The following is a 25,149-nucleotide window of genomic DNA, read 5'->3' as shown; positions in this document are numbered from 1 at the left end:
AATTAACCCAAAGGTTAATAGGATTACCAGCAACTCTGTGCAGCCTTGGGAGCTGTGATATTCTTGAAGGGCTTTGGGGAGGGAAGGCAGAAAAAGGCAGTGGGTTAATCATTTCTGCTGAAGACACACTTGCAAATAGAGCAGCTAGAGCCTGATAATATTGACCCCCCACTTCCCATATATTTTTCAAATATCTGTGGGAACAAACCAGTGAATGCTGAGAGCTGGGAAAGAAAGGGCAGGAGTGCTAGTTGCCCTGCATGGCCACAGAGCCCTCTGCTCCTCTCCTGCAGAACCCTGAGGGAACTGCACCAGGTCGTTGCACAAATCTTCTGTCCACAAAATGGTTGTGTCCAGCAATGTGGGACATGCCAGACAGTTTCCACGGGGGTATGTACCCACAATGAGATGCTGGAACATCCCAGAGGATGTGGCTGGGTGACAACAGGAGAAAGGGTGGCTTATTTCCAGGGAAGGAAGGAGCTGTGGCTCACGAGCTCCCATGCCCACATCCAGGGACAAGGGACTAGGGGGGTGAGTAGGAACGTTCCCCTGTCACAGAGCCCAGGCCAGCAGGATGGAGACAGGGGCAAAATGGTGCTGGAGCTGGTCTACCAGATCACATGGTGAGAAGGGAGCAGAGTGAAGAAACACAAAGTGCATCTGAAGGTGAGCCACGGCCAGCCCACCCCACCATCACAAGGGGACACCTAGCTGGGTCCTACATCTTTGACTGCCAAAGGAGCAGAGGGACATCACCAAAGCAGGCAGCAGAAAACTCGTGGCAGATACAGCCGGCCTTGCCTGGGGAGCAGTCCTGCACGTGCTGCAGAGGACTGCTAGTGATTCAGGTAGTCCAAGAGTGACTTTGCAGGAGCTGTGGGCACAGAGCTGCTGGTGGGAGCAGGCAGCAGAGGCCACCAGCCAGAAGTACACCAAAGGAAAAAGCAAGGGGAGATGCCAAGAAGGGAAAACTTGTGAACTGGCTTTGTGGAGCAGCGCCAGCAGCAAAAGCCCCAGGGTTGGCAGCACTGGCCTGCTGCTGGAGCGGCTTTCTCTGCTGGATCTGGCCCAAGGAGCAGGGACTGAACCTCTTATTGTCCTCCACAGCCCACAGGCAGCCTGACTGGGCTGGCACGGCCCACCACTGCTGTGCCGAAGCATTGTGTTCAGCTGCTGGATAGCTGCTCTGGCCAGCAATGAGATTTGGGCATTAAATGAATGGGAAAAAGGTCATCTCACCAGTGGGTCAGGTTGAGCTCTACCACTTGCTGTTCAATCCCTTTCCAGTTAGTTAATTCATGGTAATCATTAATAACCAGCCCCTGTCCATATGCGAAGCTTTACAATAGCTAATTTTTAAATTGTCACTGCAACTATAAGCTGTTACGTGTGTCCTGGTTGAAGCCACCTTCCTGTTTAAACACTCCTGCAGCCAATACAATCCTTTCTGATTAATAGTGGTTTTGAAATGCCAAAAACAGTCTGTTGGCCAGCATTCCCTTCCACTTTGTAATTTTAGAGCAGCATTAAAGGGAATTAATGGAAATAAAGCTTCAGAATAACAGCAAGACTTAGCCTTTATTGGAGACCCTTTGAACTCTAGTTAAATTAATTTTCCTTCTTTCCTTGAGATTTTCAAACACAGATCTGGCAGTTCAGCAGTCACGAGCTGTGCAAGCATTAATTTGACCTTTGGAGGTCAATAGCTGAGTACAACGCCAATGACTAAACACTGGACACAAGACCTGGCAGAGCACCTCTTCCCTGCCAGTGTTGGTGACCACCATATCATCAGTGAGAGACCTCCCCTGCCCAGGGATCTCTCTAAGGATCCCATGAGCAGGCTTGATCTTTCATTTCCTGCCAGCACTGGTGACCACCATACCATCAGTGAAAGACTTCTGCTCATGGGATCTCTGAGGAGCCTGCAGGCAGTCTTGACCTTTCAGTTCCACCTCTCCCTCCCAAGCGGCAGAGGAATTTGCTTCCTCGTTCTTGGCCAAGATGTTCTCATCAAGATAAAATCCAAGGGGATCAGCCCCTCCCATCCTTAGTCCTTACCATTCCATGCTCTGGTCGCCTGGGGCTGGCACAGCCCCGAAGGCACTGCTGGACCCTGGCTTTCAAATCACTTCATCCTTTCCAGTAATGACTGTTTTGCAATGTGGAAAATAATAAAAGTCTTGAGACTATTAAGAGCTCTTGGAAAAGCAGAGAGCAAAGAGTAAAAGGCCAAGCTGAGCAGATTTCAAACCTCCTCTTGAGATCTTTTAGACTCCCACGGTATTTTAATCCTCTTGGCATTTCCAGCTGCAAGGGTAAAGGAGCAGAAATCCTAGGCAGAGGGGTGGGAGCTTCAGGGTGCATGGCTGAGGCTGGGAGCCCTGGGGTGGGGTGGTCAGCAGGATGGGGCAGCTCTCTCCCAGAGCCCCTGCAGCATCACCCATCTGCCCCTTGCCCACATGCTCTGCTCATGTGGATGCCTCAGCGCTGGCGAAAGCTGTGACAAAGCCCAGCTAAAGTGCGACATGGGCCTAACAGCTCCTGAAAACTATTGCAAGAATAAGGAAGTAACCAGAAAAATTTCTTGTTTCAGATGCTTTGCTAAATGTTGCATAAGGTGGGGGAACATGCCTGTTCTCTGTCGTGTAATGATCAGTTATGTTATAGACGAAGGGCTCTGCATGGGGGGAAATGGCTTCATGTCATTAGCCTTAAATCACAGTGGAAAAAGAAAACTAACTTCTTTTGGCGAGTATGATCACTGGCAGTGACTGGGGGTCTCAGCATGGCCATGTCCACAGCCTTGCAAGACCCAAGCTGAGATCTGTTGGTTTCCCCTCTACCAGAGGTTCTGACCTTCAACACGCACCCCTCTGATCATCCTTCTCCCATCATCTGTATCTGCCAGTGAGAGTCCTCATGCTGTTCTGCCGTATGAAACTTGGATGGAGACCACAGCTATGGTGTGCCAGTGAAAACAAGCTTTGGAGAAACACCGAGCAGCTGTGCAGCACTGCAAGAGACGTTCCCCACCAAAAGGCATCACCAGTTCTTATAGCCCCACGCCCTCTCATTTTCAGCCTCACCAGGGGCCTCCAGAACTCAGCCCATCAGTTCCTGCCTGAGTAATTCTAGAGAAGCACTGGTCCTGGTCTCCACTACAGCTCTCCTCCTGCCCAGCCATGGCCCTGCTGATCAAGACCTCAAAACATGGACAGATTTCCCAGCCAAACCTTGGATCTGCCTGGTCACTGCAGGCCTGCCTGGTGGTCCCCAGGCTGTGTCCAATCCTGCTACAGTCCCCAGACTGAATCCAGCCTCAGACCTGCCTTGTCACTACCAGTTTCCTAGGGGATCTGGACTCTGGGCTGACCCCAGCCAGGGGTCCCAGGCCCAGGGCCCATCCAGCTCACTTGCATGGAGACAGTGATGGACAAGTCCCCTGCCCACCTGGCTGTGCAATCATGCTGGGCTCCCCATCCCTCTGGGAGCAGTCATCCCTTGTGGTACCCTGGCATGTAGGACAGAACAAAATGTTATCTCCTGGTTAGATCAGGGAATGGAAAACAAGTCCTCAACTCTCCTGTAAGGGCAGTGAGCCTGTATTTCAGTCCATTTACAGCTCACTTTATCCTGAGCAATTATTTTTTGTATGCAGCAGTAAAAATTTTCCCATTGAATCAAATATTTCTACCAAGTGCTGGCTCTCAAAGGAGTCCCACAGCCCCAAGCTGACATCAACAGTCTTCTATAAACATGCCATGGAGAAATAACATGAACAAACAGCAGGAAAGGCTTTATGGAGAGCCTATTATAAACAAGATATTTGTCCTCTCACACATTCCCCTTAAGGTGGGAAATCCCCGTGAAAAGACCAGGCTGGCCTTTAGTCAAGGATATCAGACTTGTGTAATGATGGCAGGCTCCAGGAAGCTGAAACTAGCAACTCTTGTCTCCTTCCTTGTCTACAACAAGGGATGCTAGCACAGATTTTAAGAGCACAGCAGCAAACAGCTTCTCAGATGAGTATTTTAAACCAGGAGACCAATCACCTTTTTGCTCATAAGTGTAATATTTCTCTTAGTAACACTTGTAGGCTCTGTCTGTGATGGAGGAATTAATGAATTGGAGAAGCCAAAACAAGGGACCATCTTGTTGTGGTTATAGCCCTCTAAAAGTTAAATCTGGGCTGCCTCTGTCATCCCAGGGAGCAGAGATCTTTAGTGGCCAATTCCCATTGCTATAGCACAGTTAGCAGGAAGTGTCCCACGGGCATGATGGAGGACACAAATGATGGTTCAGACAGGGCACCCACTTGCCTGGTGGCTAGGGGGGAGGTCATTCCCACCTTCAGCAATCAAAGCTGAATTAAAAGACTAGCTGATTCGAAGTCAAGCTGTCCTGATTTTAAGGAGAGACATAGGCACCTGGAGCAGTTCATGGTTAGATCTGCTGTACTCATAAATGCCAAAGAACAAGTTGCTCGTTTATCCAGCAGCCACAGTGCAATTTCTTCTAGTCACAGATGACCGCTTAAAAATAAAAGAAGTGGGGAGCAGAAAGGTAGAGGAGGAAAATGCAGAGGATGTGCTGTGGCCAGACTCCCATGGCAGGGACATTCCCCCAGCTGGAGCAACCTGATGGAATGCTTGGGGCTGTGGCCAGCTCCTGTCCCAACTCATGCGCTGCTAGCATGCAAGGGTCTTGGCTTGAGGGGACAAGCCAGGGACCAGTGTCCCAACCCAAACCTTGGACATAATCAGCAGGGTCCTGAGTCTGCTAAATTCACTTTCCTGCATCTGTAACTTTCAGCAGCAGGGTGTTGAGCCAAGGACCAAACTCCAGCATCTTGGGCACAAGACACAGTCCTCTCCAGGGTCAATAGCTCTCTCTCTGCAAATACAGCTTGACCTAGGATTGCTTTTTGAGCCCTAACACATGGCAAGATGGGTTCCTGGTTTGAGGAAAGATCCCACATTCCTTTTTTGTTTTGTTTTTTTTTTTAATTTATCTCAGCCTTTACACAGTTCACAGTTGTCAAACTTTCATGTTCAGGCATGTATTACTCAGAGACTGTGGTGGTGAAAAGGAAAGCAGGGGAAATGTAAGATCACAGTCTGTAAGACTAGCTAAGGTTAAGGAGCAATGTGGATAGAGAAAGGCCTTATGCACTGTCTCCTGGTGTTGGCCTGTTCAAAGGAAAATAATGCTCCCAGGCTGGCTGAGGGACATCTGGAAAGAGACACATCCTGCACCAAGAGGACAATGGCCCAAAGATCATATCCATGCCAATATCCATTCCTCGGCTGTTGTAGAGGGTCATCATGCCAACACCTTAATGGAGCACACAGACAATCCTCCAGAGACGATCTTCAGACTCTCCAAGGCTGGTGGAAAGCACTGCAGATACACAGACACCAGCAGAGCTCCTCCGTTGCTTGTGATCTGACCTCATGTCTGTAATTTGTCTTAGGCCACTTTAAGCCATACATATATGTACGGATTCACGTTTTCTCCTTACAATGCCAAACAGTCTGAAGTGCTCTAGTCTATTTCTCCAGGGGCTCAGCTCCTCTTAACTCCTAACTCCTATCTACTCTCTGCCTTGGCCTGCATTCTCCTTATTCAGAAATTGCATCCTTGCAGAGGGCATCAACAGATCTAAAGAGGGGAAGGCTCCTACTGGGATGTGGTGTTTCACTAGGCTGCCATAGTTTCTGTTCCGTTCTTCCCTGTTTCACAGCTGGTTGACCTGCTGAGTCTCACTGGGCGAGTGTCTCCCTTGAGCTACCTTCAACAAAGATCTTGTCTCCAATAGGGGAAAGACATCTAGAACCCACTATGCTGCATGACCAGCACCAATATTGATAATATGTACCCCTATGCTAGCACTCTTCTAGCTTTGATAAACATTGCATGGCATCAGTGTTTCCCTTAGCCTTGTTTAGCAGAGAATTAGTTGTTTTCCTAAATATCAGCCCTTGTCACCTTACAGCATCCCAGGGAGAGGCAGCAAAGAATGTGTTGACCTTACCCAGCTTCATGTCCAGTGAGACAGAATCCCCTCCAAGCAGTCCTGCCAGCTGCCCTGGGTCAGCATACTGCAGAAGGTACAGAGGATAAACATGAGAAAGAACCATAAAGCAGCAAAGATATAAATAAATAGCCCAAAGGAGGGTCATTCCCTTAGCCCACAGCAGAGAAAGGGATCCAAAGCCAAGGCAGTGGAGGTTAGGAGGACACAAGTTGTAATACGTAATCCCCAGAACAAAGTTCAACCAAACTGTAGCCCAATGAATCCCCTCTGTGCAAACAGTGGCTGCTTGCTCAGCAAACACACCTGCCCCAGCCCCAGCTGCTGCAGCCTCAGCTAAGATTTTTGGAGGAGGGGATGTTTTAACATCTGCAAAAAACTAGTATTTGAACTACTTACACAACTGTTGTGTGTCAGGGAGGAATACCTTTACATGCCGTCACAGTGCACCACCATCATCAGTTTTCAGAGATGCAACCAGGAGTGCCCTTACTCTACTGGATGCAGGAGAGTCCACCAATGGAAAATGGTAAAACACGTGTATCCAAACCCACAGTACACAAAGGACTCCATCCCCACCTTCTTCAGTTCCTTTGCTTTCTGTAGGACTGTGTTTGTGCTGCAATTGTGCACTTGGACCCTCTGGGACAAGTGTGCCCTCAAGACCCAATGGGTCTTCAGGCCCAGGAGCAAAACGAGGAAAGACATCACGGCAAGAGGAAGGAATGAAGGCAGCTGTCGAAGTTTAAGGATGGGCCAGCCATTAAACTCTGAAAAATGTTCTCTGTGATCCCACTAGCACTTAGCAGGAGGATAACAGGGGAACCAGGAAGAGACACTTTGAGAGTGGGAGAAAACTTGAATCAGTTTCATGAAAAATAAATTAATAGTAACAATAACAATGAAGCTGTTGAACTATACACAGATATGTACAAGTATGTAAATATATTTAAAGATACAAAAGAACATGTTAACACAGAACCCACACCTTCCGGATGACAGCTAGGCCCTGAATTGGAAAAGTTCTAGACTAGACTCAGCAGCAGACAGGAACACCCAAGCCCAGAGACCTGATGATAGTCAAAAAAAAAAAAAAAAAAAAAAAAAAAAAAAAAAAAAAAAGCATAAAAGGAAGCTCTGGAGAAGCTGTGCTGCTCCCACCCAGAGAGGGAGGGAAAGGGGACCTATCCTGATAAACAGTGCTCCCTGCAGTGCAGCAAACACGATGCAGGAACACCAGCAGCACAAAGAAAGATGACAGCAACCCCTCCAGCACAGCAAACACCAAAGGCTCCAGGGCTCTTTTTAGGGGCCCTTTTATACTGAGCGCCATGGGAAAGAGCACTGTGATTGGTCCATTTGGGTCACCTGACCCAGCCTCTCCTCCCCATAGGCACAGCTTCTCCTCCACACTGTGACTGCCACGTGGGCCAGGCAGCACCAGGGAGCTTTCACTCTGGTGCTCTCAAGCTGGGACAGCAGCCAAGGAGATGGTGCAGGGGCAGAGTGATGGTGCTCAAGTGTGCGGTATGGAAACAAACTGATTGTGTTCCTCTTCCTCACTATATTCTCAAGGTTGTTACATCCACCTCCTCTTCTCCTGCCCCATAGGTCTACACAGAGCACCCCCTCTGGCTCCTGAGACCATAGCACGGTGCTCTCGGTTCCCAGACCCTATCGTATCTCTGATGAGTCACAGCTCTCCTCACACATAGACTCTGGACCTGAATCTGTCCCTTTCAACTTCCGACCCGCTGCTGCCACAAAGAAATGGCAACGGCAGCCATGGCTCAGCACGTAGTGCTGTTTGCAAAGCCCTTGATCAAACACGGTGTCCAGAACTGTCTCTGCGTGGGGCACAGCTCCCCACCAGCAACACCGTGACCTCCCACCCTGACCTGCTGCTGTAGCAGGATTACAATGCTGCATTGTGCACCTCCATCTCTGCTTCAGCACCTGCGGAGGCTTGCAGGTGGAGCTTGCAAGCAGGTGTCCACAGTTCAGCTGCAGAGGATGAAGGTTCACGCCCCTTCCGTAACGTGCCTTGTCACCACTCAACTAACCCACAGTACCTCACAGGGCACTGACATCCAAATTAGGTTAATTATTGACGTTGTATACTGTATTGAGTATAAACCTCAGACAGTATTCTACAGTGTTGCATTGCTGGTCTTGGAGAAAGGAGTAGTGATTTGGCCAGTGTTCACCGTCTGTCTTAGAATCATAGAATCATAGAATGGCCTAGGCTGGAAGGGACCTTAGAGATCACCTAGTCCAACCTCCCGGTTATGGGCAGGGACGCCACCTCTCGACTAGATCAGGCAACACATGGGGACCAAACACTGTCCTGAAAGCAAGAAGTGATAGGAATGTGATTTGTCTACATCCTCAATGCCAGCTGAGCTGTGGCAGAACCAATCAGAGAGCTGAGGAGACCCAGCAGAACCCTGACCTGCAGCTGTTGCTCTAAGCAAACATTCCCCATTTACACCTTGAGCCATGAAATGCCCCAAAGCAGCACCCTTGCACAAAAAAGCAGCAAAAATAAAAAAATAGATCCATCTCTGGGTCACCAAAAGGAGCGACTGCCCTTGTAGCAAAGCTTTAAGTCCGGAGTCCTTCTGGCCAAAGGGAGAAGCAGGAAGCAGCAGACCCCTGCCCTTTGTGTATATTATGCATGCAACACAGTAGGTTGTAGGAACAGAGCATCAGCTTTTCATTCGTAGATGAAGGTGTCACACAATCACCCATGGAATCTGATGGGACCAGCACAACTCAGACCTAAATGCTTTTCAGTGGGGATTTGAGTTCAAAAGTCCTTCCTTCTTGGGGTGAAGAGGTCAGTGGCAAAGGAGCCAGGCCGGAACAGAGCAGCATGTGCTGGTGGAAAAGCAAAGCAACAAAGTGAGGCTTCCTGCGAACGTCAGCTCCTTTGCAGGCTTCTAAGGCCTGTGAATTATTTTTCTTCACCTAAAATATCTTGGACAAGTCAACAGATTCCTCTATTGCAACCAGGGATAGAAAATTAAAATCTCAGGGGCTTTTTTTCCTTCAAAAAGTAGCTCTGATCAGGAAGTACTTTATTGTGCCTGTTCTCTGGGCAGCTACCTACAGTTTCCATGCTGCTTTGATGACCCCTGCAGGGACTAGCAGTAAAAAGTCCTGAGTTTCTAATCCCTTCCTCACCTAGGAGAGCAGTGGTGTGGACACAGGCACTGCAGTTTTTGCAGGGGACACCTATCAAGGCTGGACAGTCTGTCGTTCTGGGAGGAAGCAGAGATTTAACACTTGCAGGAAATTTCCAGTGTCTGAGGTCTTTGGGCAGAGAAGGATTGCTGCTTTCAGTACCATCTAGCTGTGGTTGGCTATGAATGAAGGACCCAGATACAGCATCTGCTGCATAGAAATTGCTGCAGAAGAGCCAATGTGCATGCACTTTGCTGACAGCACAGAGTGGTGCTGGCCACGTCCAAGGATATCTCCTGATGTTTTCCATCTTTCCCTTGCCTTTGAGGTCCTCCATTCCACCCAGACCCCACAGATCCCCAGACAGATGTTTCAAGCTCATCTTTCTATGTAGCCTCTGTTTTTTCCCTTTCCCTGGTGGGTAGTCTTTCTTCTCCGAGCCTTTCAAGGATGCTAGTGCTAGTCCTCTTATTCTCCTCCTTGCTGATGGGACTCTAAGATCAAATTCCCAACATATATGACAGAGCCTCATATGAAGACTAGCACTCTCGGTATATGAGGAGGCAGCTTTGTTGTCGTGATCTAGAGGAAATACAACTGCATGACAGGAAACACAAGTGTGAATCCATGACTTCAGCCTACTTCCTCTTACTGAACTGAGGCTCAGGAGCGCACTGCTGGGACTTGGAGGGAGCAGAACAAACTCTCACATCCCACCTCACAGAAAAGAAGTGAAGATGAAAAGATCTGGTTTAACTGTTGACACCTCCCCCAACTCTAGCTGACCACGACCCACACAGTAATTACATTTCATCAGGGCTGCAGGTGTCTCTAATATAAACTGAACAAATGTTTTACGAGATATCAGACAAAAAGCTGTTAAATGAATATCAAACAGCACAAACCCTGCTGCAATGTGTTACTTGCAGGATGCTCACAGGAACACTCTGCAGCATCTCTCCACGCACCCTCCACCGCTGCCAAGGTTTTCCTTCTTATGATCTTGTTGTCAGAGATCTTGTTGCAGAGATCTTGTTGCAGAACACTGGTCGCAGCATGACCTTCCAAAGACATCTCAGCCAGCAAGGCACGTATGCAAGGGATACTCTCCTTGGAGACCCATCAGAGCAGCCCATTTTGGCCATCATCTTCCAGATGAACATCCTCATCTTCCCTCCATAGCCCAAGGAATACCCCTTGATAAAAGGTGAGGCCAGGGTAACTCACACATCTCCACCTTTGGGGAGGCTGTCTAGTACTTAACGTTCCTTTCGCAGAAACCATAAAATCTCTCTTAGATTTCACTCCATTTTGTTTGGATTTTTTTGCCAGGTGAGGCATCAGCACTTATCTGAGCACCCTGACATGTTTTCCATAAATAGGAGATGGCATCTGACCATGAGGTCCCCACCCTGTTTGCCTGCTGATTTGTTTCAAAAGGCATTTGCTCTGTAAACACATGTTCCACCTGGTTTCCCTCAGTCAACATGCATTTTCTAGCCAGGCTTCATCTGAAAACCATTTCCACTATTTTGTTGTGGGCACCAGGTGCTGGCTGAAGAGGAGCTGGAGCTAGATCCAGCACTTACCCATTCCTGCAGGTCGGATGCAGCTGCACAGGACTTCTGCTGCCCATGGAGAGTCCTAAAGATGTCTTTTGGCCATCACCGGGTCAAATACAGCTTCCTGAGCTCAGCAGCATCCTCCTTTCCCACTCTGCTTAGTACTGATGAGGCCACCACTGCAGTGCTGAGTGCAGTTCTGGACTCACCAGTACAAGAGAGAGATGCACTTACTGGAGCAAGGCGATGAAGGGACTGAAGCATCCTTCATACAAGGAGAGGCTGAGAGCTGGGCCTGTTCAGCCTGGAGAAGAGTAGTCTCAGTGGGACCTCACAGTTGTGTATAAACATCTGGTGGAAGGGAATGAAGATGAGGGAGGCAGGAACTTCTCTGTAGTGCCCAGGGACAGTACAAGAGACAATGGAAGCAAACTAAAACACATGAAATTCACACACGGGAGCTGCCTCTCTCCACCTCTGCCAAGGAAAGCCCGTGGCACCTCACACTTGGGATGCCTGCTTTTGTTTCTTCTTCCAGACACCTACAGATGGACCAGCGAGTCCTCCCAGTAACACGTAGCCTGGTGTCTTTGGAAAAGAATACATAGAGAGTCATCAGGAATTGTTCAGAAGATCCTGGATCCTACGAGGCCTTGAGGGATCTGGTCTAATATCAAGGCCACCTTAAAATACGCAGAACTTTCAGAACTCAAGTGCTTCCAGCGCTGCAAGCTTCAGAGGTTTCAAGAGAAATCACAGGTCTGTGAAGGATCACAGGTCATTTAAATGTGGTGTTGGGGGATATGGTTTAGGGGTGAGCTTTGTAGAGTAGGGTTAATGGTTGGACTCGATGCTCCCAGGGGTCTTTTCCAACCTGAATGATTCTACAATTCTACAATTCTGTGATTCTATGATTCTATGATTCTAATCTCTCGGAGGTCTCTGGCAAGGAAACAAAACCAACTGAAAAGAAATGGCAAAGCCTGTTCCCAAGGTGAATGGAGATGTATTTGGTTGTTCAAAGGCTTCTTTATCAGACTGAGATTAAAGAACAAACAAGTGTATGGTTAGGGCCAAAGTCCCCACACAAGCTGAGAAGCACACAGCTGGAAGCAATGGCACACTTCTCCCCTAAACCAGAGCACATCCAGATGTTCTTCAGCCCTCATGCCCAAGAGGGTCTCTGTCTGGTGCTGGCACAGGTTCTGTCTCATACCCTCTGGGACAAAGTCCCCACATTGGCAGGGACCCCATACAGCCCAGCAGCTGCAGCACATCAGCACCAGCCCTACACTCAGCTCTCTCCTTACTTTGCTCCTGACTTCACAGATGGACGCATTTGTCCCCATTGGCCCTGAGCATCCTTTCAGAGGGAGCTGGTATTAACAGGTACGTCACCACAGAGCAGGCTGACTTCAGTGTCCAAGGTGAGCTGTCAAAGTTAATAGAAACTTAATAAATGGGCATGCCTTACTCACTCTGCAAAGTGCAAGATTAATTAAATATCTATTTAGTAGGTGCTAATGGACCGGCAGCTGCCCAGCAGCGGAAGGGGAGGCCAGTGAGTGATAGATTTCTAAATGACTTGGAAAGCAAACTTGCATGTTGCTGATAATGTGATAGGCTGGATTTCCCCGAATCCAACTATGGACATGCCTTTCCTGATTTAGCCCAGTAGGAATAACCTCCTTCCAGGTCCTCAAAGTCCAGCTGCCTGGGTGAGGCAAAGACATGACAGTCTCAAATCAGGCAACTCTGGCTTCAGACACCAGAACTCCCACAACAGATGCAGACAGTGCCACCAGTCCTTGGAGGGCTCCTCAGCTCCTCTCACTGTTTGGACTTCTTTGGAAGTCTGCCCCACCACCATGGTACTGACAATAGGTCTTCCAGGCTTTTCTAATATGAGATCAGTAGTTTAACTCCTGGCCCTTCCGAGGAGAACTTTAACCTGAATGTCTTTTCTGTAGTGCTCTGATTTTCCCTCTCCAGCTAATGGCTTCTCTGGGAATTGAAGAAGCATTGACTGCTTTTATATACAAGAAGGTTTCATTTATTTTGCAGATGTTATGCTTTGGCTTTAGGAGCCATTTCCATCAGGAGTTCCATCACCCTCCATTCCCTGCTGGCCACTCCCACCCCAGGAGATCTCCAGGTATTGCTGCAGCCTCTGTTGGTAAAGCCCAGAAGCAGTTTCCTCATCTACCCCAGGATCCTAGTCTCTGCTCCCTACAAAGACATCTACCTGGCTGCTTGTTCCCTCTTGCCAATACATGAAAGGACATCAGTTCCCTCCTCATTAGCCAAGGAAAACGTTGTCCTGGAGAGCAGTGGTGGCCTTTCTCCTGTGCCTCACTTTTGCTGCACTGTTTCAGCATCCCAACTCTTGCAGGAGAATAAAGCTTCACTGCTCATGTGTGGAAAGCCCTTGCTGGTTCCTCACCCCTGCAAGATTTGTCATGCTACCCACCTGAAGGTGGCTGTTCACACCCTGGGGCTCAGCAAGGAGTGCTGTTGATGGTAAACATATCTGCCTTTAGCAAGACCAAACAAAAACCCACGCACAGCTTTCTGCTGTGTAATTTTTATGCTGAAGCAGTCCCCACCTGGCAGGAGAAGGAATAAGGTGTGGATGGGGGGATGCAGACATCTAGTTGATGTTACAGCGAGGCTGAAGCCCTTACACCCCAGTCCTCTCCCTTACACCGCACAGCAATTGTTCCAGCTCCCAAGATTGGAAATTTGGATCACAGGACTTCTCTCCTCCTCACTAGAGGAGGATACTTACCTCAATGCAGGTGCAGGATTGCAAATGGCCCAGGGATGCCTTCTTTCCAGGTGCAGCTTTCCCCACAGCCCCAGGAAACCAGCAGCCGCTCCAGGCCACAGGGAGGCCAAGCAGGAAAGCCACTGGATGAGAGTGGCAAGGTCCTGGGTGTCTCAAGGCAAGCTGAGGTCTCCTTGCTCATCATCTTAAGCAGGGGCATGGGATGGAAAGATACTGAAGGCTTGTGCTGTTAGCTGTCACTGAGGCTCCTCACCTGCCTTCTGCTGAAATCAGCCCACCTCCAGGTAGCGAATGAGCACACCACCTAGGAAGGTGCCCATACCTTCGTAGTAGGACTCCATAAGGGTCACACTTAGCAGCAGTCACCTGGGGCAGTTCTGCACCATGAAAACAATCCTCACATGTACACAAAAGTTATGAGCCCGTTAGGTCACCCAAGGACCTGGCTGCCTGGTGAGCAGAGACAGAGCCCAATCCCTCCTACAAGGACACCTTTTGCTTCACAAGAGACACAGCTACAAAAGGCACATTTGCCTGCCCATATCCTGACCCCTGCTCCAGCATGTGGGAGAGAAGAGACCACCAGGCAGAGGACTGCCATCTCCACCAAGGCCTTCAGGCACTCTCCCACAAGTGGAACCCCTTCCTATCCAGGTCATGCTCCAAAACAGCCTCTCTGAGATGTAGTTACAAGGTAACTGAAGCATTCCAAGAGTGCTGCTCAGGTCCTGGGGACACAAGAAGCATGCAGGCAGATAAGACCCTATGCTGTGCTTCACATTACCAGACCCCAGCAGGAGCAGACAACTTTGCCCTTTGAGTTTCTCTTCCACAGATGTGTCAAGTAGGGTCCAAGAAAGAGACTGCCAGCCAGCAAACAGGAGGACAGGCAGCCCTGACCAGGATTGCATGCAAAACTGGACCTCCCATGAGGTCCCCATGTACAAATAGGCTTGTCCTTGGTGAAACAAGTGAGCTGAGCAGAGGCAAATCCCACAAGCGACAACTGAGGAAAACAAAGAGGATCAAGATCAAGCCTCTCTGGGCACCCACACACTGATGAGTCTCTAGATGCTCCCAGGCAAGAGTGCTCCATGCCCTGTGGCAATAAAATGTCCCCCAAGGTCCTGCCTGGAGGATGCTCACAGACCCTTCAGCCACCTACTCCACATCACCATGACCCTCCAAGCAGGCTAATCCATCTCAGATTGCATGGGGCATGGTTGTGCAGAGGGAAGGAGAGGCGAGCAGCACCAGCCCTCAGTCCTAACAGCAGAAAGGGGTTTGATCCCTGCAAACGGCAAGCTCACCCACAGCTCTTACACAGCCCTAGACTCCCAGATAAGCTGCCAGCCTGGGTGGATAGCCAGAGTGCAGGATGGGTGGAGAACATGCCAGCCCCACAGTAAACTTGTGGTTTTGATGAGGTCGACTGGGAGAGGCAGCGCCTGCCTGTGCCAGGGTGGGGGGAACAGCAGCCTCCCTGTCTTTGAGAGGGGGAGGAAGGGAAGGAAGCTGGGCCCTTTTGTCTCTCAGGAAAGCCAAGGTCTGGGCTGGAAGTGACTTACCTGCCTGGTATGCATTTCCTGAGACCAATGGGCACAGGTGAAGGGGGAGCGTGAATTGCCAGGATCCTTTCCACTGGTGCCAGGAGGCACATGGGGAGCCTGATCCTCCAGAATGGGTGTTGCACAGCCTGAGCCACTGGTCCTTATGGCACACACCACAGCCATGAATCCTCCACCTCCACCACTACCCCACGTCTGGTGCCCAAATATGAGAAACATGTGGTCCTGCTACCTGGGCTTAGGGCCCCTGGTCACGCGAAGTCATGGCTGTGTCTTGCTGATACTGTGTGGGATACTGGGATGAGCCTCGAAGGGAAAGGATGTGAAGGAATAGCTACTGAAGAGGGAGGAGACCCCAGTCAAAGGACTGACTGTGGACCTCCATCATGGAGGGCAGCCATCCAGTCCTCCTTTGAATTGTCTTATGTTGTCCACTAGCCAGCAAGGAGCAGACACACTCACCATTTTTCTACTAGTACTGGAAAATTGTTGCTTTCCTAGCAGGGCTGTGCTGTTGCTGGTCATCCTGGTACAGCACAATCCCAGCATGGGGCATTGAGGACATTTCTGGCTTGGAGGGACACGCAAGGCCAGTCTGAAGATAGCAAATGCAAGACATCAAGATGTGAAGTGGAGCCTGGAGCCACAGGTCGTTAAATGCTGTGCTTGGAGCAGCAAGTATAGTGAGGAGAAGCAAAGGAGGGAGCTGTGGATTGCCGTAACTTCAACCCAGGGTGGATGGAACCAGGCTGCATTGGAGAGAATTAACTCCATGCTATGCTGGTGTGACCAAGACTGTATCAACAGAGTGATTATCAAGAGCTAAACAGTCATGACCAAACCATCTGTGTCCTCAGCTTTGCCAAGAAACAAAAGCAGGACATGAAAAGGGAAAAGAAGAGACAACCACAAAGAGCAGAGGAGGAGGACACAAGGGATCAAAGAAGAAAGTCAACAGCCATGGGTGAAACCAAGGAGTAAAGTGGGGATGCAGACATGGGTGGCATGGCCACCTCCTGCCTTGTCCACAAGCACCTGGATAGCCTGTCCATGGCTCCACATGACGTGGCAGTGCTTTGCAGAAGGCAGCTTGCTGCCAGCAGCCCTTGAGGACATGGACATGTAAATGTGCCACTCACTGGAGCAGAGGCTGGTCGCTCCTTGGGGCAGGCACTGGAGAGCAGGGCACCAGTGGGAAGTCCGCTGTGCGCTCGCCGTCCCAGGTGCTCCCCCCGGGGAGGGGCCACCAGCCGCAGGCACACAAGCAAGGCTCCGGGTGTTTGCTTTCCATTCTCCCAGTCTGATGATAACCACTCGCTCCCCAGCCAAGGCTCCAGCTCACCATGCTGAAATTCAGGAGGTATTTGAACATGTAAGTGTATTTTTTTGTTTGTTTGTTTGTTTGTTTATTTAAGTAAAATCTATTTCCTTAAGTAAAATTATATTTCCACCCTACCTAGAAGTCATGTTCTTACAGGTCCCTCTGTACTGAGAAATGGTTGGAGATAGAAGTGATGATGGGAAGGGGCAGAAGAGTGCTTCTACTCCCCAAAATTGTGGGGAGGTCTGGGTTGATGGGGCTCTCTCTTCTAATGAAGCTTCAAGGGCAGCACAGGTCCCCTGTGTGCTAGGCAGGAAAATAACATCTTTTGTAAGGCCTGACACTGCAAAGGAAGAAGAATGGCAAAGACCTTGGTGGGGCAAGTAGGGTGCTGATCCCTCCTGCCTTGTCTAAGGTGAGGGCTCACCGCTCTCAGCTCTGCATGCTTACCTGAGGAGTGGATGTGGAGCAGTGGATGTGGAGCAAGTCTTTTATGTGGCCAACCCAATGAATGCATTTAGAGTTAGGTATGCTCTCCCATAATCTCTATTTTGAAAAGGACAGATGAGGAGCAGAGAAGGGCAAGGCTTGACTTGTGGCAGTACCTTTTTACTCAGAGAGAGCGTTTCAGGGCAGGACCACCTTTCCACACACACCCGCAGCATCTGGGGAGTTGCACACTCTGCGGCTGCACACCGAGCTGCAGTGCTGGGGAGCCCGGGGACTTTCCTAACCTAGCTGTTTCAAGGGTAGATTGGACCCAGAGACAGGCAGGCAGTGCTGTTGTGCCCTCACTGTGCTACCTTATCTTCTCCTGAGTGTCCTGCACACTGTTGTCCCTATTCTCTCATTTATTGCAATGCAAGTGAAGAAAAGTACTTCAGTTGTTAGTCAGAGGAAGCAGGCTATCACTGGTCTGCATATAATGTACATTAATTCCTCGTGCAATATCGCTCACTGCCTGGGGCGTATCTAGCCACAGAAAATCAATAAAGTCATTTTCTGCCACCTGTCTGACCAGTGAACTCAGCTTTGGCACCTCCTACAGCTTCCAGCAGTCAGCTGAGACCCCACATGGCTCAGCAAGTGCCAGCCAACAACAGACCTATCCTGACTGGTGCATTCATTTTTGTGTTGGACAGAGAAGGGACACAAGGTGGAAGGGAAGTAGGTTGTCCTCTCTCCTTCAGGCAGAGGGAAAAAATGGAGGGGAAGTGTGCAATCAAGCAGCACCCCAGGCACATCCTCTCTCGTCAGGAGCAGGCAGTGAGACATGGCTGGGGGCATCATCCCTTGAGAATAAAGGACCAACAGACTGGGGTTTGATTAAATGCATTGAGTCAGCATAGAAGGATTCATCTGCTGTGGCTGTAGCTGGCGAGCCCTTGCAGCCAAAGGCATCTTTGGGGTGCTGCACTCATCTTTGCATCCTGTTTTGTTACTTTCGGAGGCCACAGCACACAGGCTCCTCAGCTATAACCTGTCTGCAGCTGGAGGCATTTTCAAAGACCCTGTAGGTTGCTCTCACAGCCCAGACTGCTCTACAAGGCAGCATTCATGCCCACCAGCTCTGAGCGCATCATGGACATCTTCCTGGTGCTTTGATCCCAAGTATTTAACTCTGTCCAAGACACCCACAGCCATAATCTCACCCTAGCATGTTAAACTGAGAGAATGTTGTGAAGGAGTTACCTATGGAAAGCAGTTGAACCTTTTGAAGACTCATGGTCCAACTACAAAGCACCCAGCTGCTCCAGCCTCCAAGACAAAGGCTTCTTGTGCTACATATGCCATTTTACCCTGGTTTTGCTGTCCTCAGGGCAACTTCTTGGCATCTTCAGTACAAACTTGAGTGCTGCCACAGCTCTCCCTTTCTCAGTGCACTCTCCTTGATGCACGTGTCCCACCAGAGCCAGCCTGAAGGAAGGGCTCTGCCTTTGTGCTAGCCTGATCAGACCAAGCAGGTAGCAACACGTTGCTTTTTAGCAACTGGTTGTTCAACACACACAGTAGTCATCTCGAAAGAGGCAGTAGGCCACTAACAAAAGGACCTGGATCTTTAACAGATTCTTTACAAGTTGAAAGTTTAGTACCGATCAGGGACCTCTGTGGAAATAAGTCTTAAAGAACATCTGCACTACATACAGGTACCAGAGTAACAGAGGTTGCTGCCTACCTCAGGACCACTTGGTAGGGAAGCATTCCATCATTCTGCCTTTGCTACTGGAAGATTGTGCAGATCTCCCCAAAGACAGAGTTTGGGTATACATGAAATACCACAGTTGGTAGCTCTTCATTCTCTTCTTGCTGCTTTTCTTAGGCTGGCCAGGCAGACAAACTTATTATCAGCTGTGCCTTAAGTGACAGGAGAGTTGGATCAAGTCTCCAACAAGATTTGTCCAGCAGCATCACTTCAACCTGGAGCAACTCCTTCACTGTCTTCTCCCTCTTTCGTTTCTCTGACCATCAGGGCTCCACACAGGGGTATTTCAACAAGTCTTGACTTGCAGCAGCTCTGAGGCAGCACCGAGTCTCACTTCAACCTTCTGCCTTTAACATGTCTTGGCATTTTAAGTGCTGTTTAAGTATTTGGCATTTTTCTGATCTGTTGCTTGATATACCCATTTAGCTTTGACAGCACAAGGGTCTTCTTGTGCTGCTTGCATGGCCGGGCAGTGAGCCATGTGCAGGCTCATCAGTCTCTCATCTGAGATTGGCAGTCTGCTCCTCAAATATAAAATGAGCACGGGTTACCTCCAGGTTGCTGTGAGGTTTGGGGGATGCTGTGCTGCTGACTAGCTTGCTCACCCTGCTATTAATTATATGCCTTTTGAATCTTCAGTAGCACTGTCATGACCTAAGAACTCACAGACTTTACAGTCTCAAGTTCGTTAGACATTAAAAAATACCTAGGAGTTTAGTGTTTCAACTCAGTAAGTGACATTATTGAGAGCAGGGCAGAACTGTACCCATGAGTGTCCAAACTGATACACAGCCACTGGAAGTAGTACTGTAATAAGCAAACTGCAGTTAGTCATAACAGTCGATTTTTTCTGGAACTAATCAAGCTTTTCAATAGCAAACCTAAATTCCTGACCAGTACCAGTGGGGTGCACATGACCACTCGAGACAACCCATGTTTGCATCATTGCTAGCTCATTGAGCCAGTATTTCTCTCATATGTTGCAAGACTGCCTGGAGTTGGAGATAAATCACCACAGAGATGAAGAGGCTCCGGGTCAAGCAGTTCTGTGCAGTCCCAGGTCCACTCTCTTGGTCCAAAACTGACCTCTGAAGGAAGCAGAAAACATCAACGAACACAGATCAGCTGTTGGAATTTGTTCCAAGCAGCCTCTTCCCAAATTTCTGATTTAATTAATTCCTTCTACTTAGATTTCTCCATTTTAAGCTTAGCAAAGCAGCCTGTGCCTGCTCGCTCCCTCTGAGAGGGAGAGAACAGACATCTGGCCCTTGCAGGCTGGACTCCCACCCAAGGAGGAGCCCACAACAGAGGATTTAATCAAATTCTCAGAACAAATCATCTCCTCTTATGCAACAGTATGTTACCTGGGTAGAAAGCAACAGAAATTAAATGCAAACTAATATTTTTTCCAAAGAAGTTTAGTCCCCTAACTGAAGATTAAGACTACAATCAAGCTCTACCGGGGTTTGCAGCAAGCCCTACAAACAGTAGAAGTCCTGTGGCAGTGCTTTCATGGCCTGACTGTCCACACACAACTCAAAGCCCCATAGCATAGTGCTGATGGCTTGAAGAAATCATGCTGCCATTGTAGACTTGGCTAAAACCAGGCTAAGGGCCAGGTCATGCACCAGAGAGGCAAAGCTGGTGCCCTCAGGGTAGCATCACATCTACAGCCGCACTGGAGCCTGTGCAGGTGGCAATGGCAGGCGTGGAGAGAAGGGGAAAGGAAGGAAAAAAAAAACATTTTACTGCCTTTATAAATAAAGATAGGCTCCTGGTATTTCTAGGCCAGGGAAAATGGAAGTAGTACCTGGCCCTGCTACTGAAATTGGAGCTCATGGTGGGCTGGTAAGGTGTTCCTGAGCAGCCAAGGGACTTTGCGGTTATCGCTGTTTACCTTGCAGTGCAATATTTGTGTCTCAGCTGGAAATTTCCACTAGGCTACACTGCCTGAACACAGCCTTTGAGGTTCATGGGTTACCACTGCCTCTGCACCTCTTCCACTCATGAAAATGTGACCTTAAAAGTCCCAAGGCATCTTTCCCCTCTGTCTAACATGTGCATTTCTTCTATGTACTAATGGTCTGAAATGTCTGCTTCCTTGCAGGAAGTTGAAAGCAATATACAGGTGCCAACGAGGGCGGCTCTGGGTCTTCTTCAGCCTCCTCATCCTGCTCTTGTTCACGCTTCAAGTTGTGGAGAAGTTGCAGCCTCTCAGGTAGGTCCCAAGCAGGATTGCAAACCTGCACCTCATCCTCCCTCTTTTCACTGACCACTGAGGTGGGCTCAAATATGCCCTCCTGAAAACCACCCAATAGTGTCTTCTTTAGACAGGGAGGAAAATGGAGGTGGGAGAGGACCACTCTGGGGCTCTCACATCCAACGCCTACATCCTGGTCAGTACCAAGCCCATTCTATGTTCAGATCAGGCTGCTCTGTGCTTTGTCTTGGCTTGCCTCAAAACCCTACAGCCATTCAGCATTCTCCCAATCTGGGGTCATTGCCAAATTTTCCTCCAGCTTCTCCAGGCCACCTGTTCTTCTCTTTCTTTACATCCCCTTGCTTTCCTCCTTTCCACCAGCCCACCATGCTCCAGCAGGACAGAGGCATTAGCACATCGCTGCTGACCTGTTCTCCTTTTGTACCCAGCCCGACCTCTCAGGGCAGTGGTCAAGTCCTACACCCACCAGCAATGCCAACCACCCCAAGAAAGACAGGGGAGTGTGCTCTAGGATGTCTGCAGGGGTGTTTTGTTGGGCTGCGGAGAGCAGGAGCAGCCCTCTTTGCACACTCCTTTGCAGCTGAATCTTGCATCCTTCCTTTTACAGAAACTGTCGGTGTGAGGTGGAGCGTGCTCTGCAGCAGACTGTGGACCATGGCCAGAAGGAGCTCAGCAATGCCCTCCAGACCCCCAACCAGCTGTGGGGTGATGATCCCTTGCACTGGCAGAGGAGACCCCTGCCAGACCCTACTGTGGCAGAGAGCGTGCAGGACGTTTTTCAGATGCAGCAGTACTTCAGCCAGGACTCCCCACTTGAAAGCAGCCTGGGCAGCAAAAAGGAGGGCTGGACGTGGCAGCCTGTGGAGAGCAGCGAGAAGGTGGAAGCCCATCTTTCATCCACAAGGCTGAAATCCCAGTTTACTGGCCTGAGAAAAGCAACCCGAGAGGGTCCTTCTCCAACTCTTCCTGGGAGAATCTCTGCAGTTTGGGGAGATGATGATGATGCTGTCACCAGCAAGTTCATATTCTTTACAAACAAGATGACTGCAGAGGAGCACAGGAGAACGCCACCATCAGAAATGATGCAGTTGGTGGTACAGAGCCAATCTCAGCCCCAAGCCATGGGTTCCCCCTACCATCAGCAGAGCAGCTCACTTAAACAAGCTGTGCCAAATTCAGCTCAACCTCCACAGGCAGAGGATTTTTACAAGACAGACCTGGAGAGGGAATTTTTCCCAAGCTGGACAGATATCTCTGAGGTTGAGGAGGTGACACCTGGAGAAGGCCAAAAGACCAGAGGGGTCTCCTTTCAAGGGGAGAAGTGTGAGCCCAAGACTGACATTGTTTTCCTGAAAGTACACAAGAGTGCCAGCAGCACCGTCATGAACATCCTCTTTCGCTTCGGCGAGATGCACAACCTCACCTTTGCCTTCCCCACTGGGGGTGGCAATCAGCTCTTCTACCCACGCCACTTCTTAGCAACATTCGTGGAGGGCTTCTCTCCGAGGAGCCCTCAGCGATTCAACATCCTCTGCCATCACATGCGGTTCCTGCAGCCAGAGGTATAGGCAAAGTTGTGATGCCACAAGGGACAAACAGGAGAGGGAAAGAATTGCTTATGGAGAGCAAGGTGGAACACCTGTAGAGCAATAAGCTCTTCAGGGATGAAGCTAAAGAGAGACAGGATTGCCTCCAGGTACCTTGTATGTTACAGGCATTTCCTGAGAGCTTCCATAAACAGGTTTGATGAATCATTGTGCTGTGACCTGAGACAAGCCAGGGGACAACATCTGTACGAGTCAGCAACTACCATCTCATTCTTGTCTGGTGGGTCCTTGGAGCTGTCTTGCTGCCTAGACAGTCCCAGAGGGTACAAGCTGCAAGAGGAGAATGCCATAAGCACATCAGCTCAGGTTAGCTGATGCCCAACATCCACCCTTCTGGGTGCCACTTGAGGACATAGATCTGGGGAAAGGCAAGGAGATAGGACAAGCGCATGACTGCATGCAAGCAGGTCCCTTCTCCATACCCCACCTTTAAAACTTCTTTTTTCTCCTCCACAGGTGCAGAAAGTGGTGTCCAGCTCAGCTGTCTACTTCTCCATCCTGAGGAATCCTGTGCAGCTCATGGAGTCCTCCTTCGTGTACTACAAGGGCGCATCAGCTTTCTCCCGTGCTCACAGCCTGGAGGAGTTTCTCAGCCAGCCCTACCGCTACTACAACCCTGCAAATGGTGACAGCCACTACGCCAAGAACCTCATGACATTCGACTTTGGCTTCAACCCCAATGGAGAGGTCTCTGCTGAGCGGGTAGAACTCATGCTGAAGGCTATTGAGGCGTCCTTTGACTTGCTCCTCATCTCCGAGTACTTTGATGAGTCCATGGTGCTGCTGAAGGAGGTGCTGTGCTGGGACCTGGACAGTGTTGTCTCCTTCCCACTCAACAGCAGGGACAGTAGCACCAAGTCCCCCCTCCCAGCCACCATCATGGAGAAGATAAAGAACTGGAATAGGCTGGACTGGGAAATCTACACCCACTTCAACAGGACCTTCTGGGAAAGGATCGATCGAGACATTGGCAGGGAGCGCATGCAGCGGGAAGTAAAGGCCCTTCGGGAGAGGCGGGCAGAGCTGGCAAGGACCTGCCTGCAAGGGATGGGCAGTGTGGTCCCTAAGGACATCAAGGACTCTTCCCTGAGGCCACTGCAGCATGGCAGTGCAAAGATCTTGGGCTATAACCTCAAGCAGGGCTTGGACAAGGAGACAGAGCACATGTGCCGGCGGCTGGTGACCCCAGAGCTGCAGTACAGCAGTGCGCTCTACAAGAAGCAGTTTGCCCAGAAGCATTCCCAGACCAAGCAGCCTGCTCCCTCTCTGCAGGGCAATGCTGTGAGGCACAGGCTGGAGGGCACCCAAAACTGAGCCTCCCTCTCCCCTCCAGGCATCATTCTCCAGCTGCCTTTACCACGGACAGCGAGGGACTTGCCTCCTGGGCTCAGAGGCTGCTTCTGCTCCAGGGGGGCAGCCAGGCTGAGATGCTGCTGCCCACAAGAGCCCCTGGCCACGTCTGTCTGTGCAGGACTGCACACAAGCATTTGAGTGCTACACGCTGCCATTGCTGTGAAGCAGGATGGGCTTCAAAGGAGGGGTCCCAGGAACTCAGTGAGACACGACTCTTCAGGGTAGGTCCCCGACTGGTGGGAGAAGCCTTGGAGGAGGCAATCTGGGGCTTTGTGCTGTGTAGCACTGACTTCAGCAGCAAAAAGCAGAACCAGGAGGGCAGACCAAGTCCTCAGCCTTGGAACAGAGACTGCAACAGCACAGGGCCAAGCTGTAAATCAGAGCTGAAGAGCTTGATTTATAGCTTGGGAACCAGCCTGTCCAGCTGCAGCTCTCGTCCACTACACCCTAGTGCTTTTGTACTGGAAAAGTGGCCTCTTATTAAAAATAACAATATTGACTGTCACTGCTATTAAGGTCTCCTTGATAACATCAGTTGCCCCAGTAGACCACCTTTGCAGCATCCCAAGAAACAGAATGCAAACATCTGAAAATGTCCAGAGGAAAACAAAAATTAAACAAATCAGCATTCTGTTGCACTGATCCTGTGGCTACACACTGTCCTCAGATGTTGCATTTATATGCTGCATTTATAGGAGCAGCATCCCACCCTGGAGGTGATGCCAACACCGCAGCGTTGAACTACAAGTTCATGCATCTAGCAGGCATCTCGTGAGCACTTCTGCAGCCAAACAACCCAACCCATTGCTTAGCACAACTGTAGGAATAATCTATGTTCTGCCTGGGGAAAAACACCACAAGAATGGGTTGTGGTGGGCTAGTCAGCCTTACTTTTTACATTGTACGCTTATCCTCAAATCAAAAGCAGAGGCCGTAAGTCAGTTTGCAAAAGCAGAAGCCTCATCTTGGGACTTTCAGCACAACTTCCAAACCAAAAGAGGTTCAGAAAAAAAGGGCGGGAGGATCTGAGCATCTCAGTCTGTCCCCTAGCCAGTCACATGGATCCTCAAAGGTTTCAGTTTCCATCCAAAGGTGCTCCATCTCCTGCTCACAGTTTAACCAGGATAAAAGCCAGACTCTGTTTCTACTGCCCTTCCCCAGAAGAGACTGGGCAGTGTGAAGCATCGATGCAGGGCCATTGCTTTTGGGGCATTTGCTGCATGGCTTTGTTTCATAAAGTTTAATCTCTGAAATATATCCATGTACCACTGTGTTGGTCCCTTCACTCATTTGTCCTCTT

General features: G+C 49.7%; 1 protein-coding gene across 1 annotated transcript; it reads left to right on the top strand.

The window, feature by feature from the left end:
• The first annotated feature begins 594 nt into the window (after positions 1-594).
• LOC104281444 (galactose-3-O-sulfotransferase 2-like) lies at positions 595-23,810 on the top strand. Its single transcript, XM_009879439.1, has 4 exons — positions 595-626; positions 20,776-20,886; positions 21,497-22,451; positions 22,953-23,810. The coding sequence occupies exons 1-4, from the start codon at positions 595-597 to the stop codon at positions 23,808-23,810; spliced, it is 1,956 nt and encodes a 651-aa protein (XP_009877741.1).
• Positions 23,811-25,149: the final 1,339 nt, after the last annotated feature.

This window comes from Apaloderma vittatum, unplaced genomic scaffold, assembly GCF_000703405.1.
Source record: "Apaloderma vittatum isolate BGI_N311 unplaced genomic scaffold, ASM70340v1 scaffold18532, whole genome shotgun sequence".
In the NCBI taxonomy this organism is placed as follows: Eukaryota; Metazoa; Chordata; class Aves; order Trogoniformes; family Trogonidae; genus Apaloderma; species Apaloderma vittatum.
The sequence above is the reverse complement of the archived record's forward strand: the minus strand, read 5'-3'. Positions and strand labels throughout refer to the sequence as shown.

Bases quoted from the DNA above. Each gene is read 5' to 3' on its own strand.
- LOC104281444 (XM_009879439.1), top strand. From the start codon at position 595: ATGGTGCTGGAGCTGGTCTACCAGATCACATG. The intron at 627-20,775 runs GTGAGAAGGGAG...GCTTCCTTGCAG, and splicing joins CTGGTCTACCAGATCACATG to GAAGTTGAAAGCAATATACA. The intron at 22,452-22,952 runs GTATAGGCAAAG...TCTCCTCCACAG, and splicing joins TGCGGTTCCTGCAGCCAGAG to GTGCAGAAAGTGGTGTCCAG.